We start from the raw sequence: 17,201 nt of genomic DNA, 5'->3' as shown, positions 1-17,201 counted from the left end.
TCCTTCAAGCATGGCCAGTATGAGATCAGCATACTAAAGAAGAAACTGCTAGCAGGCTGACTCAAAGCAAAGCAACAGTGCAAGATTAACTGCAAACTAACATGTCCTGCATGCTGGAGACTGGCTCATTCCCTGTAAATGGTCGCGTTAGTTTTTTTTCAAGAAGCTGTATTATCTCAAGAGACGAAATTCCCCCACGTGGTCCTTTCTATTTGTATAAATTTCCATCTCTTATCAGTAAGTTTGGATGAAAGCATCCCTGTCAGCTTTCTTCCTCTGGCACCACACGCATAGGAATGGTTGAGTCTGGTCATGTGACCAAACAGCTCCGAAACACTTTGACCTTCACTGTCATCACTCACACCTGCCTCAGTAATGGCACACTACTGTCGTAATTACGCACGCTGACCATGACTTTAAAGGGTTTATCCAAGTGCAGCAGACGGAGCAGAACATGGCATTAATCAGCAGCTGCTGGTGGCCAAGTTTAAGTAGGGATTAGTGGCTGACCTCACCAAAAATCCCATGCACCGAAAAAAAAAAGACAGAGACAACTCACCCAGAATCATGCTGTGTGGGTTTGTGTTGCCTTTGGTATCCCCTGGGGTTGGCAGGTGTTTCCCCCCACTTGCCCGAGTCTCTCCTGCTTTCGCCGAGAGACAACAACAAAAAAGCTCCAAAAAAAAAAAAAAAAAAAAAAAAAAAAAAGAAAAAACAATTCAGAGTCGTCCCCCCCCCCTTCCACTCTCCGGAAAGAGGCAACTCAGAGAGGCAGTGCTGGATGTGGAGACAGACTGCTGCTGCTACTGCTGCTGCTGCACATGTCGTCCCTTGCGCCTGCCCTCTCCAGGTGAAAGACTGTGTGTGTGGAACAGAGAGTGTGTGTGCTCTTGCGAGTGTGTGGATATGTTAGTGCGCGAATGAGAAGGAGGGGGGGGGTCCAGTGTTTCTTCAGCGGTGGCTCAGGTATGCCTGAGGACAGTGTGAGGAGCAGAGGACGGTGAAGGGGAGAAAGAGAGAGGAGAGCGAGGGGGGTAGGAGGGTTGAGCCTAAAGTGTGACAGCCAATCACAAGGGGGAGGGCTACAGAGCCCTGATCTTCTACTCCACAGCAGCCAAGAGGAAATGCAGTGGTCTCCAGCAAACAGCTGACAAGCACTTTCCTTTCATCTGTACCATTTCACAGGAGGCTTCAAAAGAAGAAAAAAAACAAAGAAAAACTGGGGAACGTCCTCCTTGCTATGTAAAGTCAGCACCTGCTTTGGTCTCGCACAAAAAAACACACACACACTCTCTTTTCCCAGTCTCACTTTCTCTCTGCTTCTTGTTTTTGGGGCTGGGTATAACCTAAAGGCACCTTACATGCCTCTGCTCTGATTGGTGGCAGACTTGGCCAATGGGAGCGACGGCACACACTTGTCATCATGCAGAGTGGAAGTCATGAAGGAGAGACGGAGCTTGACTGAAAATGCCATCTCCCTCTCATTTTTCACATTCACCCCCCTATAAGAGCCCAGTCTCCCACATCTGTTTACAGCACTTGTTGTTCTCCACCTCTTCCCTCTCCTGCCCTCCCCTCTTTCTCTGTCCTTTGACTCCACACCTATGTGGACTTGTTAAAGGATTAACCTTTTATTTGTCCTTCTCTCCTTCCATCTCCTGACCCTTTCAAGCAAAATTAGACGTTTTATCGTCTGAGCTTTTGTCAGAGGGATTGGAATTCAGACTGGGAGAGCGGTGGGGGAAGAGAGGAGTGGTGGGTGGGTGGGGGGGGGGGTGCCAGGCAAAAAAGAAGAAGAGATGAAATGGGAAGCGACAGAGCGGAGGAAGCAGAAAAAGGAGGGGGAGAGATTAAACTAAACACAAACTGACAGAGGGATGAAGAGACGTGGAGAGACAAGAAGAGACGACCAGAAGGAAACGCAGACAAAGAGAGAGGAAAGCTGTCAGACCCAGGAGAGAATTAAACAGGACCTCAGCAAGGCAGTCACTAATTGAAGAGGAGATTCGCAGACAGTTGTTTTATGGTCCAATTCCACCACACTAAGAAGCCACTCAGAAAAATGTCCGCTGTCATGTTCCCGGTCTGCTCTCTCCTTCCAGTTTCCCCTTTATGAAGGAGAAATCATAGGACAGCTTGGGAGAGACGTTTTCTAAAATCACAGCCCCGACGTTACCGAGTAGCTCGGTGCGTTAGAGAAGGCTTAACAAAACTGTCAAAAAAACTAATCCCCTTGGGCAGGCCTGCTTGCAAACACAACAGATACAACCACGTGAGCCTGGGGCGACAGCAGAAAGCTGTCTGATGTTCATGGAGTCTCCCCTCGTCCTGCTTTCTCGTTTTGCTTTTTTTTATTTTCTAACTGTACTCTCTCACTTCCATTCTCACGCTCTCAGGCTGAGGCTGTGAGTCAAAGGATGTTGGAGTGAATACTAAGGAGATGGGCTGACACCTCTCTGTGAAGGAGCTCCGCTGCATACCTCCATGGTACCTTGGAAATCTGTTCGTACCCCTTGAACTTTAATGTGTTTTGTTTTAATTGTACAAGATAGCAGAGTGGAAGAAATGTATGATGTGTGATGTTTAAACCTTTGTCAAATAGAATTTACGAAATTATGCCATTCAGTGTATTTTACTTTGATACCCCAGAAATAAATATAGTGCAGTGAATTCCCTTTAGAAGTCACTTTATCACCAAATTAGAAAATTCTAATTAAGTTCAAATTCAAAAATACTTCATTTGTCCCAAAGGGAAATTAAATAATGAAATTATTTCAGACTTATACAGTCCTTATCAATCCTCAAAGGGTTCTCAAAGACGCTTTACAATAAAACAAGGCATTTCCCTTCATGCACTGATGATAAGTGGCAATCTACTGGATTGTAGCCACAGCTGCCCAGCCTGCCACGGCTTCTGCCATCGGCCCTTCTGATCAACACCAGTACGCAAGGTGGGTCAAGTGTCTTTCCCAGGGACACAACAGAAGTGGGTGGAGCAAGAATTGAATCGTCCCCTTGTAGGGCAAACTCCTACAGCGGCCGCCACCATCGCACCCAAAAAGTAAAAAAGGAAAAAGTCCACCTGTGTAGTTTAATTTCAGTATCAATCCTGCTGTTCTGTGTGTGTCTCAGAGGTTTGCTACAGTGAATTAGCAAACCTAATTCACCTTAAAAGGTGAATGATATTAAAAGATCATCTACCTTAGTCATTTTTTTTGGATGAGTGAAGAGATTTCTGGAAATAGTGCCATATTTGTTAGGAATTTTTGATAAAGGACAAATTGTTTTTGAGAAACTCTTATTATCCAGTATTAGCAAGGTGGAGCAGTTGGTAGCACATTTCCCCTTAAGCCAGAAGGCCCTAGGTTCGAATTGAGACCTGGGGTATTTCTACATGGATATGTTATGCTTTTCCAATAGTCAAGAAACATTATTGCTAGTTGTGTGTGTGTATCTATGCCTATGTTGCCCTATGATGAACTCCAGCTCTTGCCCAATGACCACTGATAGGCACCAGGTCCTGCATTACCTTTGATGGCAGGAATAGATGATGTGATGAATAGAAGGAAGTGTATTAGAAACTTGTGTAGACATGGGCACCGAAACTGACTCTAATCTTCCAAAGTTGTTCCTGTAAAGAAGCCACAAGACATCTTGTAAGCATATGGAAGAAGACGCTCTAGTCAGGCAGAATTAAACTAATTTTGGTGGACCTTCTCTTGCAAAACACTGTGTTTTTATGAAAAGACAACACTTCATATCAGACTGAATATTTGGGTGAAACGTGATCTTACAGAATCATACAGGTGGATGATATTCTTCAGCATGGACAGGAAGACTGCTCTGAGTTATTTGACCAGAAGACTGGTCAAACTAAATGCTGGGCAGCTCCTGAAGCATCAGTGACTTGCAGTTCTCATTTTGGTCCCTGCTCCAACACAGCGGACTCAAGATCTACAAAGGCTTGGAAATATTCCGTCATTTGATTCAGGAGTGTTAAACCAGGAACAAATCTAAAACATTATGACACAATCTCCTAACTACGGTCATTACTGTGATAGAAGCTCAAGAAGACATGAGACTGGGGCAGATGTTCACCTTACATCAGCTCAACAACCCTAATCATTGCAACAAAATGTGAATGTCAATGATTGAAATGCTTCTTACTGAGAAAACATTTTAAAAACCATGCATCATTTTCCTTGCACTTAACAATTATGCACAAATTTGTGTTAGTTCTTCACATGAAATTCAATGTTTGGCTGCAATGTGACAAAATGTAAAAGAGTTCAAGGGGTTTAAATTGTTTTGAAAGACGCTGTATGACTTTGTAGGTAAACAGAGGCAGACTTTAATGCCACAAACACCCACTCACATTTATCAGAGACTGTATAAAATCCTATGATAAAAAGCTCCTAGAAATAAAGCACCTGCGGATATATATGGAAATATCACCTGGAATCAAAGAGAGAAATATCAACAGAGTCCCTCACCAGCATTTCGGGGAACCGAGCAAACAATTTGTTGAAAAGAACAGGAATTCAGGTCTTGGATGAATTCCTGCAGTGGTCAGTCCTGCAGGAACAGGACTGACCACTGAGAATATGTGTTTCCCAAAATGGGATACAAGCAGGTGGAATGATAGTTAACATCAATAAAACTGTTTCTCTGGGCATTCAAACTGTGTGTGTGTGTGTGTGGGGAGGGGGGTGTCTGTGTGTGAGAAAGAGAGACGTAAAAAGAGCTGAGATAGGGTTTCTTCATTAGTTGTGTTGGTATCAATAATTCAGAGCTGGTCCTTGTTGGCGTTCAATGGGCCGAGGGCTAATGTGCTGTCAGGCCAACAGGGGCCCAGGACTGAGCGCCACTTTAATGGATGTCATGATGAGAGGGTGAAATTGGAGCATGGGTATCCTGTATCATCCATAGGCAAAAAAACCGGGCAAGGAAAACGCAGGGGAGGAAAGTCAAGGGACAGGGGAAGGGTGAGGGTCACTGGGGAGGGGACAGATGAGACGACTGGGCAGGTAGAGGAGCAGGATGTTGGTAAATGAATGAACTGAGATCAAGTAAAGAAGGTGCACTACTACCATATAATGAAACAGGTAATAATAATCAACTTATTTCGAGGCAAATATTGTTTAAAATCCAATAGCATTATTTATTATTACAAATATTCTATATTATTTTTATTTGTACATGGTTTATGTCAGGGTTCTCCAACCTTCCACAATGGCTTTCAATAGCTTTGGCTAAGAACCAGCTAATTTAGATTTAACAGCAAATACAGGTTTTAAGGATTTTTTCAGTTTTTCATCGAATAATTGCATTTTCACAACATAATGTCAGTAAAAACACCAGTACATTTTTTCTGGATTTACTTTTTCTACTTGAAGTTGGAAACTATATACTTTTTATACATACAATTTCACAGATCGTATGTATAAACGATGGGATAAAAATTGACATGTTTTCTTGTATGGGATGAAAATGTATCAATTTTATTTTTGCAAAAGTTTTGGAGGTTTTTCTCTTCCAAAAAAGTGGTTATAATTCTATAGCATCTAATTATCAAAAAATGATAAACAGTTATAAAGGTCATGTGATATTTGTGGCTCTAAACGTGTTTTATTTTACTGAGAGCAAAAATGACTCATTAAGACTGCAGACTCCTGTGATACGTTTTAGAAGTTTTAGATATTTGTATCATTTCTGAATTTTCTCAATATAGAAACATGTTGCCTCAGTTCTTTAAATAAATGAGGAAACAGCTATTTACACATAAAATAGATTTATGTGTCCATTCATTTTTATTCTCTTTCTCAATGGGCTCTTTGGACTTACGGTGCTGACTTCACATCTGCATGAGCGAAATACGGCTTTCTTGTTTCCACTTTGAGTTACCATAGCAGCTAGAAAAGATAAAGTCGTATTTCAGACGCACATACAGCAATATTACGAACATTGTTGTCTTCCTAATATAATGGGCTTTTAAGTTTTCATGGACCCTGAATTAAGAAGACGGTGGCTTGAAAATATTCGTCGCTACCTGTTAAAGCTAACGCCGCACAGCAAACTTTGTAGCCTTCACTTCACTCCGGATCAGCTTCTTCAGCCTAAAACTACGGGGGGAGACGGGTGGTAAATAAAGGAGCCGTCCCTGTGTTATTTCCATGCAATCACTTCTGTATTCAGTCTGAAAGAGCGAGTATATGGGAACGACCAGCAGACCAGAGCCAGACAGCCGAGCAACTGATCCGCCTGTACACACCGCTGTTCACAAGAAACATGCAATGGTAACTAGAAAAATAGCTGTTCCTACCTAGCGAAACAGCCGTGAGAATGCATATTTGCAGAATGACTGCTGCAAAAATGCCAGAAAAAGTAGGGAAAAGCTTAAAAAGTAGAAGAAAGCATTAGAATTAGAAATAGTTGAATCAGTTGAACAGTGAAACAAATCAAAAAGCAGAAATTTAGTAGGATAAATTAGTACAATACCAGAAATAGTTGAAACAGTTGGAACAGTGAAACATAGTAACATAGGAAAAAGAATAAAATAGGAGAAGCAGAAATTATTACAAAGGCAGAAATATTTGAAGAAGTGAAATAGCAAAACAAAAAAGGCATAAAGGAGCAGTAGAGGCAGAACAGTTTGATATATGATTTACTGAAATTGATTAAAGATTGCAGAAGACCTTAAAAGACAGTAAAACCAGTAGAAGTAGAAGGCAAAAAGAAAAGTAGACCAGCTGAAAATATAGTTTAACCAGTAGAAGTAGAAGCAGAGAAGAGTAGACAAGCTAAAAGATAGTAAAACCAACAGAAGTAAAAGGCATACAGAAAAGTAGACAGGCTAAAAAATAGTACAACCAGCATATATATATATATATATATATATATATATATATATATATATATATATATATATATATATATATATAATGATTCTGCAGTCTGTCATCATGGAAAAATACTAAAATCATTTATAAAGATATTTTCAAACTGTAGTTTGTACTATAAAGTAGCCCACCAGAGATATAATATAAGAGTAGACGCCTCATGGACAGCGCTCACCTATTGTAGGTGTAGATTTAGAGCAGCCATCATGGAAGGGTCGACACCTGGTCTCAGTGTAATCTGTTTTACAGGCGCAATCAAGTATCAGCACGTTTAATCAATAATAACTCGCTGAATAGTAATCCCGTTCTCATGTATTTAAATTTTAGGCATACATCCATTAAACCGGCATGTATATGGACAATATGGTCCAGCATATTTGAATAATCATGGTGGGATACAATATTTGAATGTATGTATGCATTCTCACTGATAAAACTAAATAACACTGAGACCTTAAGGAACACGGCCATATTTTTCTAAAAGCAACAACTTTGAACCTGAACAGTCAGCTGAACTCCAACTCTGACATCAGTGCTGCCCTACTTTTAACCCTTGTGTGTCGAAATGGGGTCCAACTGACCCCACGCACGTAAAACTTGTATCATTTTCCATAGTCCTCTACGTTTGCCTCAGTCCTCACACACACAAGGGTTAAGCTATGGGGCTTGTTGTGTTTCCTCATGCTTCGGAAGCAAAAAGCCCGAACCATAATCTACCCCATTACTTGGTCTCTGTTTGTCACTAACGACAATAAACACATACTTTAAAATAAGTACAAAATAAGGTAAAAACATCGTCCGTTAGAATTTATTACAATGTTTAGATACTTAAATAGCACAATTTTTACAAGAAAAATGTCCGAGAATATTGCCTACTAGCATAAGCTAAAGTTAATGTTAGCCACAAAGTTTCAATTAAGTAAAACTCACCTTCGTATCTGTGAATATATAACGAGGAGTACATCTTAAAACCTTTCTCCAGCTTACTTGTTGGGGCTTCGGGTCGATGTACATTATTAATTGTAACCTTGGGTAAGCCAAGCACCTAGTGTAAAATGCCATTTTCAATATAGCTACCAGAAGTGACTGAGCCCTTATCCCCGAACACAGAAGCTGACGTGTAAAGATCCCATTTACTTAGCTTGAATTTTTTTTGTTCGCTGTGATGGACTGGCAAGTCTATTCAGGGTTTATCCAGCCTTTCATTCAATCACTGCTGGAGAAAAGCAGCAGTCCCTCATGACCATGGATGGATACACTTTTTTCTGTTCGCATGTATTTTAACTTGTGAATAAGCTATGTGATATATTCCTCTGTATGTGGAACTTTGTGTATCTTTGTAATCCAAAAATGTACGTAGTTGATTTAAAACTCGGCTGCGATTTAAAGATTCCTTGTTGACTTTTTGAGGATTTTAGAAATGATTAATTGAGGCGCTTCTTAAAAATATTAACTGATCTACCATCAGATTTGCTTTTAACCAGTAGGCCCTCCAGATCTCTGATGTGAGAACTGAACCTGGGAAATACACAGGTGTAGATTGTCAGTACCCTGCCTGAACAGCACAAACAAAATGCTTAAGAGAAGTGAACTATTATACACCTGACTTGAAGAACAACTGAACTACCTAGAGTTTTTGAAACACCCACAGTACTCTGTAGATCCTATGCTGTTGTCCACGTTCAATAGCATAGGATAAGTGGTGAAATTTTATCAGAGTTGTTAGCTGTCATTTATCTAAATTTCTCCCTGAGCTGCAGGGTACATGAGTCACCTCGTCATCCACCCACTCGCAGTCATGTTCCAGAAATGCCTATTTTGACTTTAAGTGCCACAGGGACACCATTATAAAACAATTGTCATTGACCAAGCTCTTATCTATTGTTTAACATGAAGTAAAATACTGATTTTTACACACTGGTTTTATACCTGGAAAGTCGAGCAAAGTGCAAAACTGCTTACAAGCTGAACTGAAGTTTGCTGCCCTCTGTTGGTCCGATCAGGTCAACACAGGAGTAAATACGAAGCTCAGGAATTTCAAGATTCCTAAAATTATTCCTACAGAGCAGTGAGACTGAACCCAGCATGTAAACAAAGTCTGACACTCTTAATGGGAAACAGGGAACAACAGAAATTAGAAAACACTGGTTACGCCCCCTAGTCAGAAAACCTTGTATAAGCAGGAAAAATCACTCTGTAAATGAGCCATTGTGGGTTAACAGATCCTGCTACCCTCACTGAAACTTTTATTCTTTTTTTTATCAGCAGAGTGGGAGACTTATAATTACCTTGCCGACATATAAGAGTCTTTCAGGGAGAAGTCAAACTTGAAGGAAAAAGTGCAAACTATTCCAATAAAGGCAAGATATATCATGTTAAATCTCCTTTCAAGGAAACAGACTAAATGTACATTCTCTAAAGGTCAAAAGACATGTCTTAACTTATTTCCATGCAGCAGATTGAATTCTCTGAGGAATCGCAACATAGATTCTGCTCATATATCAGCAGCTACACATCCGAAGACTGTGTGACTTTCCACAAATGTTTCTCAGTTAATTTCTCTTCTTAAATAGTACACTGACACATAGTCTGCATTATGACCATATATTATGCATTGGGTGCCTCCTGGCACTGCTGTGATGAATTTAGAGGTTGCCCATGAAGGTCAAAGGTCAGCTGAACAAGCAACATGTAACTCAGCTCTGCATGAAAAGAAGCAGCTCTCCATTCCCCTTGAACTGGCCTGAGCCTGTAAGTCTGACAGACATATCAGTTTCAGATAATCGTCCCACTAAATTTAGACTATTGATCAGGTGGGGAAATGTGCCGGAAACACAGTCAGCAGGTTGAACTTTTGCATCTGTGTTCAGCTTTTCCTCAGGAGTAAATTACTGTGTTGCTGAAGATGTGACTGCTTGGTTGGGATTCAAAAGGAAAAATTTGGACAACGAAGAAATCTGTCACTGTGGCATTAAAAGAAAGTTGTATGATGTTCCTCAATTTACAAAGAAGAACAAATCTGGCAATCCAAAACTACCCAGTGCAGAGATGTTCAGCATTGTTGAATGGTACTGAAGTGAATATTGACTTTCTGAGGTTTGCAGGGTTGGTACCCCTCTGAGAACATTCACAGTAATTTGGAGAATCATCCTGTGATGAAGTGTCCTTTGGGTGAACCAAAAATGCAAACAAAAGCTGGGAGTATGGATCATATTGAATGTTCTTTAATGATAAAACTGAAAACTTAGAACAATCACAGGGAGCACAGGGATCCACAGCAGAACAAAAATATAGATTCAGAAGAAATACCAGCAAGGAAACACAATGAGTAACGAGCCAGGAATGAATGAAAGTGTTGTGATTAAATACTGGGAGAGTGAATGCTGGAACAATAAACCTGATAGGCAAACTGATGGGAAGGAAATGAATCTAACAAAATAGCAAAACAAAGAAACATAAATAAACCAGAACAGCTAAGAAAGTAGCTGACACAACAAATAAGCATAATTAGAATCACTAACAAGGAACTGGAGTGAAAGTAGAAACAAAGCAGAATTAACATAGATAAGAACTGAAGATCATAAATAACAAAACCCAAAACAAACAAAAAAAATCCAAGATCCTAACACATCATTCATGCTTAATTTATATCCCTTCATTTATTAGTTTAGTTTTATTGCTCGTCTGAATGGATTTATATTTTTCTTGAATAAAATTTCACCTCACTAAGTCATGAAGACAGCTAGGGAGAGTTAGGGATTTCCCAGGATGTGCTGATATGTGGCGCACTGGAGGTTTTGGCTGACCTGTGAGTCCACACTTGCCTGCAGAGATGGAGAATGTAGATGTTGACCGTCACATTCTCACACACCCCTGACATTTTTACACCACCGCTGGTGGACAGCATGTCCTTCTTTCTAGATGGACTCACAGCACACATTTAGTGCAAAATCGCTCATATAATTCTAACATTTTTGATTGCAACACATGGAAAGTTGGCTAAAGTAAATGTAACATTTATACTCTAAGGTGACGCTTTATTTTAGTTTGTGAGAGTATTTATGAAGACAATGAACGCATTTCTCTTGCTCTCCAAATCTCAACCTATTTTTAAAGCTCTGACATTCCTCACGTGAGTGAAAACCAGGATCAGCATTTTCCTTACGTCATACTTTAGTCTGTATTCTTCCAGACTTTCCTCAGACCACACATTGGTTAATTCTATGTGATTAGAAAACAAAATATTAGTTAAAGCTATAATATAAAGGAATGAGACTAAGTCAGCATGCTGGTCCTTTTCAAAATCACTGATGGCACAGTTATTTAAACCCTAACATTCATACAACCCCCTTTTGCTATTTGGGCTGCACTTAGTCTTCTATCGCATTTCAGCATTTGACCGAACAGCAACGACATTTCTCTTTCTAACCTTCTGTAGGTCACTAACCCTTCCTTTATTTTTCTCCTCGCCTCACCCTTCAGCTCTTTGAAAGAATCTCGGTCTGAAAACTGACCTGGCCATGGAAAAAGCTTGATTTTGTGTTTGTTTTCACATTTCCGTCTTCATTCGGCTAGCTGATCTGGATCCTATTAGTGAACCTTTTTAGTTTTCTCACAGACGCTATGAGATTATTATTTAAAATGCTCTGATAAATTAAGGAGTTTATGATGCTGAGCACTTCAGCAAGATCGCAGAGGCCTTTTTAAGACATACAGGCCCATAGCACCACAGATCCAACACCTTTCCTAACAATAAGCATGATGAACAAATATTCATTTATTTTCATTCACTCCCATCTAGAGCTTTTGTTCACAAAAGTCCAATCTTTGTCTTGTCAGACCAATCAAAGTCCCCCCACAGATTTATATTTGTGAGGATAGCAGGGTTTTTTCTGGCATGCTTCTTATGATTATTATGGAAACTTGCTAATTCTTCCAGTTAGCTTCAGAAATTTTCTGTGATCTCACAATGGAAAAATAAACGTCGGTTACAGTCTAGAGGTGTTCCCAGTGGCAAATCAAAATCAAGTGCTTCTGGGAAGCACAATTTTGAAAAAAAAAACAAAATAGAAATATACTAGTGTGAGTGTCTGCTCTTCCATTAAAAGATTAAATTATCTTCAGTACTTTCATCTTTACCAGGTGTGCCAATAGTTTGGCCAGCACTTCAGGCATATTCTCTTGTCAACACAAAATGTTCTGAGTCCTGTGTGAACAGGAGAATTTTTGCCCTGTCGAAAATATTTTGCAGTTCAAAACTTGATTTTTTATTTATTTTTTTTATAAAGTAAAGAAAACTCCTCAGAGAGAAAAAAAAAGTGTGAATTGTAATGGAGACACACACACAAGCACTGGAAGGTGACAGAGTTCATCTCTTACCTGTGCTCCACATTGGCTACACCTTTGATCCCCCGGTCCTCTGTGACTTAATCAAATGTCCAGTCCTTGCAAGGAAAAGCTGGTGAACGTTTATAAATCCCTGCCCACCAGCAAAACTGTGTGGACCTCTACAAACGAAAGAAGAAAGCTCAAGTCCTCATTGATACTAAAGGTTTCCAGATCGGCACATGCAAACGGCAGGTATGATGGCTGTCCAAGGGGACATGTGGACATAGAGACGGCATACACATAGTTTCTGTCACCTCCCATCCACCTCTCTGCATCATACCTCCTCCCTTCATCCTCTCCCTCCCCCTCAGTGTCGACTCTGTGTGAAAACAAACCCTGTGCAGGAGATTCCAGCAGCTTATCTTAGTAGACCTTAATAGGTGAGGGCAGTTATGTCAGAAGATTGTTTAATGCCGAAGCAGGGAGGCTGCGAGGACCGGATATCAAACGTCTGTGAGGGAACGAGATGTAAATGTTGTAAGTATCATCCTTTTTTCATCACATGATGGACAAAATGAAAGAAAGTCTAGAGGTTCAAAAATCTTAGATCTCATAAACATGTTTGCCTTGCACAAAGTTTGAAAAACAAACACAAGAATAACACGGAGAGACCTATGGAAAAATGTCGTGACACAGAGATGCAGGAATTCATAGGTGAGCGCTACCCTCCACGAGGTCCAAAACGCAGGGAGGCCGCTGACCTGACGACCAAACTCTAAACCGGCTGCTCAGCTCAGCCCCACACAGCATCACCTGTGAGAGTAAAGGAAAGTATTAAACCACCAACTCTGCGCCTCATGCTGCAGCCATGCTGTGTCTCAGCTCCTCTACAGTCTGGGAGGGGAGGCGGTGGATGGGACTCCGGCGTACAGCTGTAAGCACATTTCAGCACTCAGAGGTCTAATGGGTGCTGTTACAGAGACTCGCTGCAGACCGGGTCATCTCCATTTCTCACAGCAATAAACAGGCTTGTAAAAGCTTACGCTGAAAACAGTTGAACCACTCGCTGTTTGGATTTTGTGTAAATATTTATGCTGCAGTTGTTTTAGCAGCATTTGGAAATCGCAGCTCATGCCTGACAAGTCCATTTCAGAAAGTATAAAGTCCTTTGCTAAAGCATTCATACCTCATAGATCTTTTTACATCACGCTGGAACCACAAACTCCAATGTATTGTGATATATTGTGAAGTGGACAAAGAAGCATACATGTATATAACTTGTCTTTACAAATGAAAATCTAAAAAAAAAAGATCTTATTTGTTTTTAGTCTTGTTGACTGTAACCAACTGCCTTTAGAAGTGGCCCAATGTATCAACAACTCAGCTCTTTGAATTACATGCAGGTGGGATGAAGTAACTAATAAATCAATTGTTCAGACACACACATTTTTCCCAAAACATACAAAACTGAACTGAAACGGCATTTTTTATTTGTCAAGCCCAAATGTATATATGTCACAAATGTTAAAAACTGTCACCGATGTAAAAACTTTACAAACAGTAGGGCCTAAGAAGCAGAGAGAATTTTGTTTTCTCTGCTCTTGTTGAGCCTCAGCAGTATTTTATCAGGCCAAAATTGAAAACATCTGTGGAGCTGTGCAGGGCAGCTTGAGCAAGATCCACACAATACTCCTTACTTTGGGAGTTGATTCTATGTTGGACTGAGCCTTGTACTGCTGGAATAATGGAAAGTGTAGATGTGCTGACGACCAGGTATATGACGTTTGACAAAATGTACAGCCATGAGCTGCGGGAGCAGAGTTTTAGAGACTGGCCGTTTAGAGAGGAATGCAACTGCACGCCTGAAAAGGTAGGAAGGTCTTGTGTTTTTTCAGACTGCTCTGGACGGGGTGTCTTAATCCTTATGAAAAAAACAACAATATTGGAAATATTACTTTGAAGCTCTTTGTATTTATCTAAGAATGGAAAAACAGAGTTTGTGATGATTACTACAAGGGGACCATGTCTATGGATTTTACACACCTACAAAGGTAAATTTACCATAATTTGAAAAATATTAGCGAAAGCAGTTACTGTCGGTACTTTTAGATGTTCAATAGACGTACTAAATTTTGCTCGTGCAACACAGACGATCAGTGGTTTAATCCTTTACCACTTGGGACAATGAAAAAAGTTTGGAAAATACTCATGTGATTAAATAACATTTTAGTAAATTCATCAGATGGAAAATGTATACAATTATCTTGTCAATAGTTGATTTCACAATTTCATGAAAGGATCATTAGGTTGCAAAAGTTTAGTTGACAGCAACTCAACTGCAAACCAAACAGTGTTTACTCCACCCACTGACTTTGGGTGGAAAATAATTGTAGAAGCCTTAAAACGTATAACTATGAAATGAAAAAAAAAAACATTTAACCTAGGCTATGTACTGGAAGTTGGATTTAGGAAAAAAATCCTGCCAAATCCAGTAATATGATTATGTCCTTTGATCCAAGTCATTTACAGCTTCTGATTTATAGCTCAGCAGGTGCAAGTTTCAGACGCTTCCCTTCGCCCACCCGGCTCATAGCATGATTTATGAGCTGCCGACACTTGACTTCATGAGTAACGTTCTGTCATGCAACCTCACTCGTTCAAAGGGGAATTATTGCTTTATCCCCATAAAAACTAATCTGGATGCGCCTCTTATTCATTTTTTTCTTAATGTTGTTTGAGTTATGATTTCAGCCTTTTTTTTGTTTTGTTTTTGTTTAGATGGCTAAAGCTGGTTTTGTCCACTGCCCCAGTGACAATGAACCAGACGTCACTTGCTGTTTCTTCTGTCTGATCGAACTCGAGGGCTGGGAACCTGATGATGATCCATGGTGAGGAGGAAGAACATCATCCTGCAGTCTTCTAAATCTACAATCCTGGCTGCAAAAGATGAGACTGACTGAACTCTTGTCTTTTACATACACTTAATTGCTGCGGTTCTGTAACCTAGGTTTAGACGAGTGATCACATGAAATGTTCCAAATGGATGTAAACTTATGAAAATTTAATCAAGCACAAAAACGTATTGCTCTTTGTTTCAGCCCATCTAAAAATGAACTATTTTCTATGTGAAACCAGAGAACAGAGCAATATTCTACAGGAAGCATTAGTCAGGATTGGATAGCAGAAAATGGAGGTAAAGTTATCTTCTCAGATGAAGCCTCTTTCAGAATATTCAAGACAGCTGGGGGGAAAATGACTCTTCAGATACAAAATGTGATGGTTATATTAAAGCAAAGTGACCTCAAAACATTTGGAGGTTACTTCTTAAAGAGGGTTGGTTTACTTGCATCTTGGCCTGAAAATACTGGAATAATGAATGAGGAAACCTTCTCCAGGAGCTACTTGGCTCCTGGACAAGAATGATGAAGTAAGTTGGGGATGAACAGCAGGGAGTTTGGGGTCAAAATCAACCAAACGGAATGCAAATATTTAATTGATTTCTTTCACTATACTTAATAAATTTAACTTTATGCTATTTAAATACCTGACAATCATCCAGCAACAAAGAAGAGAGAACTTGTGAGACAATACAAACTTTCTGTCAGTCTCTTTTGAAGATATTCTTTAACAATAGGCACATAGTTCTAAGACATTTTTTCTTGTCAGGTTTGAACACACCAAACGCTCACCCACTTGTGGATTCCTATGCATGAAGAAAGCAGACTTCACTGAGCTGACCGTGTCTGAATACTGTCAAATGGAAGGTGAAAGGCTGAAGATCTACATTGTAAGAGACTGTAAATGGAATATGCTTTAACAGATACTTCTGCAGTTTTTTGTAATGAATTTGTAAATTTTTTTTTTCCTTCTCTTCAGAGGAAGATTTCTCATAAGATGATGGCGTACTTGCGTGACGACATGGATAAAGTGCTTGATCGCCTAAAATCTCAGCTGGAGACGATATAATAGTTGTTGGACATAAATATATGCTGGAAAAAAAAGTGTTCCTATGAAAATGCATTTTAACTAATAAAGTTTCAGTTGGCAGTACTGTCTCTGACCACATGGTGGGGCCTTTGAGCTTTAAGTATGAAATCGGTGTCAAACAGTGCTTCACAGAATTCTCCATAGGAAACCTCGCAAGTGTCATCTGATGTGAAAGCCTACATTGAGGAGGATTACAATGTGGGCTATATTCCTCTGTTTCCCTCAAATACTTACCATTTTCCTGAACACACCACCATCTCTACCACATCCTTTCAAACCTTGACCCTGGACAGATGGCCTGAAGCCCCTCCTTTTCAATACCAACTGTTGCCCCAGTAACATCTGTTACATATTGGGGGACAGTGCACACTAAGAGGCCTTGCCAGGACACTTATCTTACCCTGTGAGGGAGACCCGGGTGGGAGAAGTATTGGAGGATGTTTCCGTTGCCAATGGAAATCGCAGGAAAGCCGTTTGTGCAACAAATCCTGGCCTGCACTTGCACACAGTACCACCGTTCGCTCTGGAGTTTGCAAATGAATGTAATGGATGGGGTTCTGGATTAAATTTGCCTTTCCTTCTCCAACCTTCCACTGTTTTGGATTTAATGTCGAATGTAACACTCTGGCCACTGAGCCCAGATCGGCTGCTTAATTCTCCTTGATCCGCTCACAGCAGAGCAAATTGAAGAGAGTATTTTTAGACAAAAAAAAAGTAAAATACCCCCTGATGTAACAGTTCTAATGAAACTGATGCACTGGACTCAGGAATCTATTCCTAATTCTGTTGTAAAACCCTTTTTTTTCAGTAGTTTTTTTTTTTTATGTCAAAGTTTGACTTTGCAGATTGAAAGCAGCAGTTATTCTAAAACCTTCAAACTATTGGTGTGTGGTTTCCCAAGGAGAAGATTGCATATAAGCAAGCTTCATCAGGGGCTTATGCCCTGATGAATGTAGTGTCAGTCCACGTGTTTTGTGTTCTCCAGTA

General features: G+C 40.1%; 2 protein-coding genes across 3 annotated transcripts in view; one reads left to right on the top strand and one right to left on the bottom strand.

Annotated features, from left to right (window-relative positions):
• The window catches only part of znf385a (zinc finger protein 385A), an 83,905-nt gene extending 71,599 nt beyond the window's left edge, over positions 1-12,306 (bottom strand). The window contains exon 1 of one of the 2 annotated variants that reach the window (XM_008413642.3): positions 12,279-12,306. In XM_008413642.3, coding sequence (XP_008411864.2) covers positions 12,279-12,291 — 13 coding nt within the window. In that variant the 5' untranslated portion in view covers positions 12,292-12,306. Of the gene's footprint in view, positions 1-559; positions 1,584-12,278 lie in introns of those variants that run through there. The other variant, XM_008413643.3, reaches the window with a different exon arrangement.
• Positions 12,307-13,821: 1,515 nt separating this feature from the next.
• On the top strand, positions 13,822-16,274 carry birc5b (baculoviral IAP repeat containing 5b). Its single transcript, XM_008413641.3, has 4 exons — positions 13,822-14,097; positions 15,006-15,115; positions 15,894-16,014; positions 16,104-16,274. The coding sequence occupies exons 1-4, from the start codon at positions 13,972-13,974 to the stop codon at positions 16,191-16,193; spliced, it is 447 nt and encodes a 148-aa protein (XP_008411863.1). The 5' UTR covers positions 13,822-13,971; the 3' UTR covers positions 16,194-16,274.
• The last annotated feature ends 927 nt before the right edge of the window (positions 16,275-17,201 follow it).

The sequence above is a fragment of the Poecilia reticulata genome, chromosome 7 (genome assembly GCF_904066995.2).
Source record: "Poecilia reticulata chromosome 7, P_reticulata-male-v2, whole genome shotgun sequence".
Taxonomy (NCBI): domain Eukaryota; kingdom Metazoa; phylum Chordata; class Actinopteri; order Cyprinodontiformes; family Poeciliidae; genus Poecilia; species Poecilia reticulata.
This window is presented reverse-complemented; position numbering and strand designations above follow the sequence as displayed.

Coding starts and splice junctions, on each gene's coding strand:
- birc5b (XM_008413641.3), top strand. CDS start 13,972: ATGGAAAGTGTAGATGTGCTGACGACCAGGTATATGACGTTTGACAAA. Junction 14,098..15,005: donor GCAACTGCACGCCTGAAAAG/GTAGGAAGGTCT, acceptor GTTTTTGTTTAG/ATGGCTAAAGCTGGTTTTGT. Junction 16,015..16,103: donor AAAGGCTGAAGATCTACATT/GTAAGAGACTGT, acceptor CCTTCTCTTCAG/AGGAAGATTTCTCATAAGAT.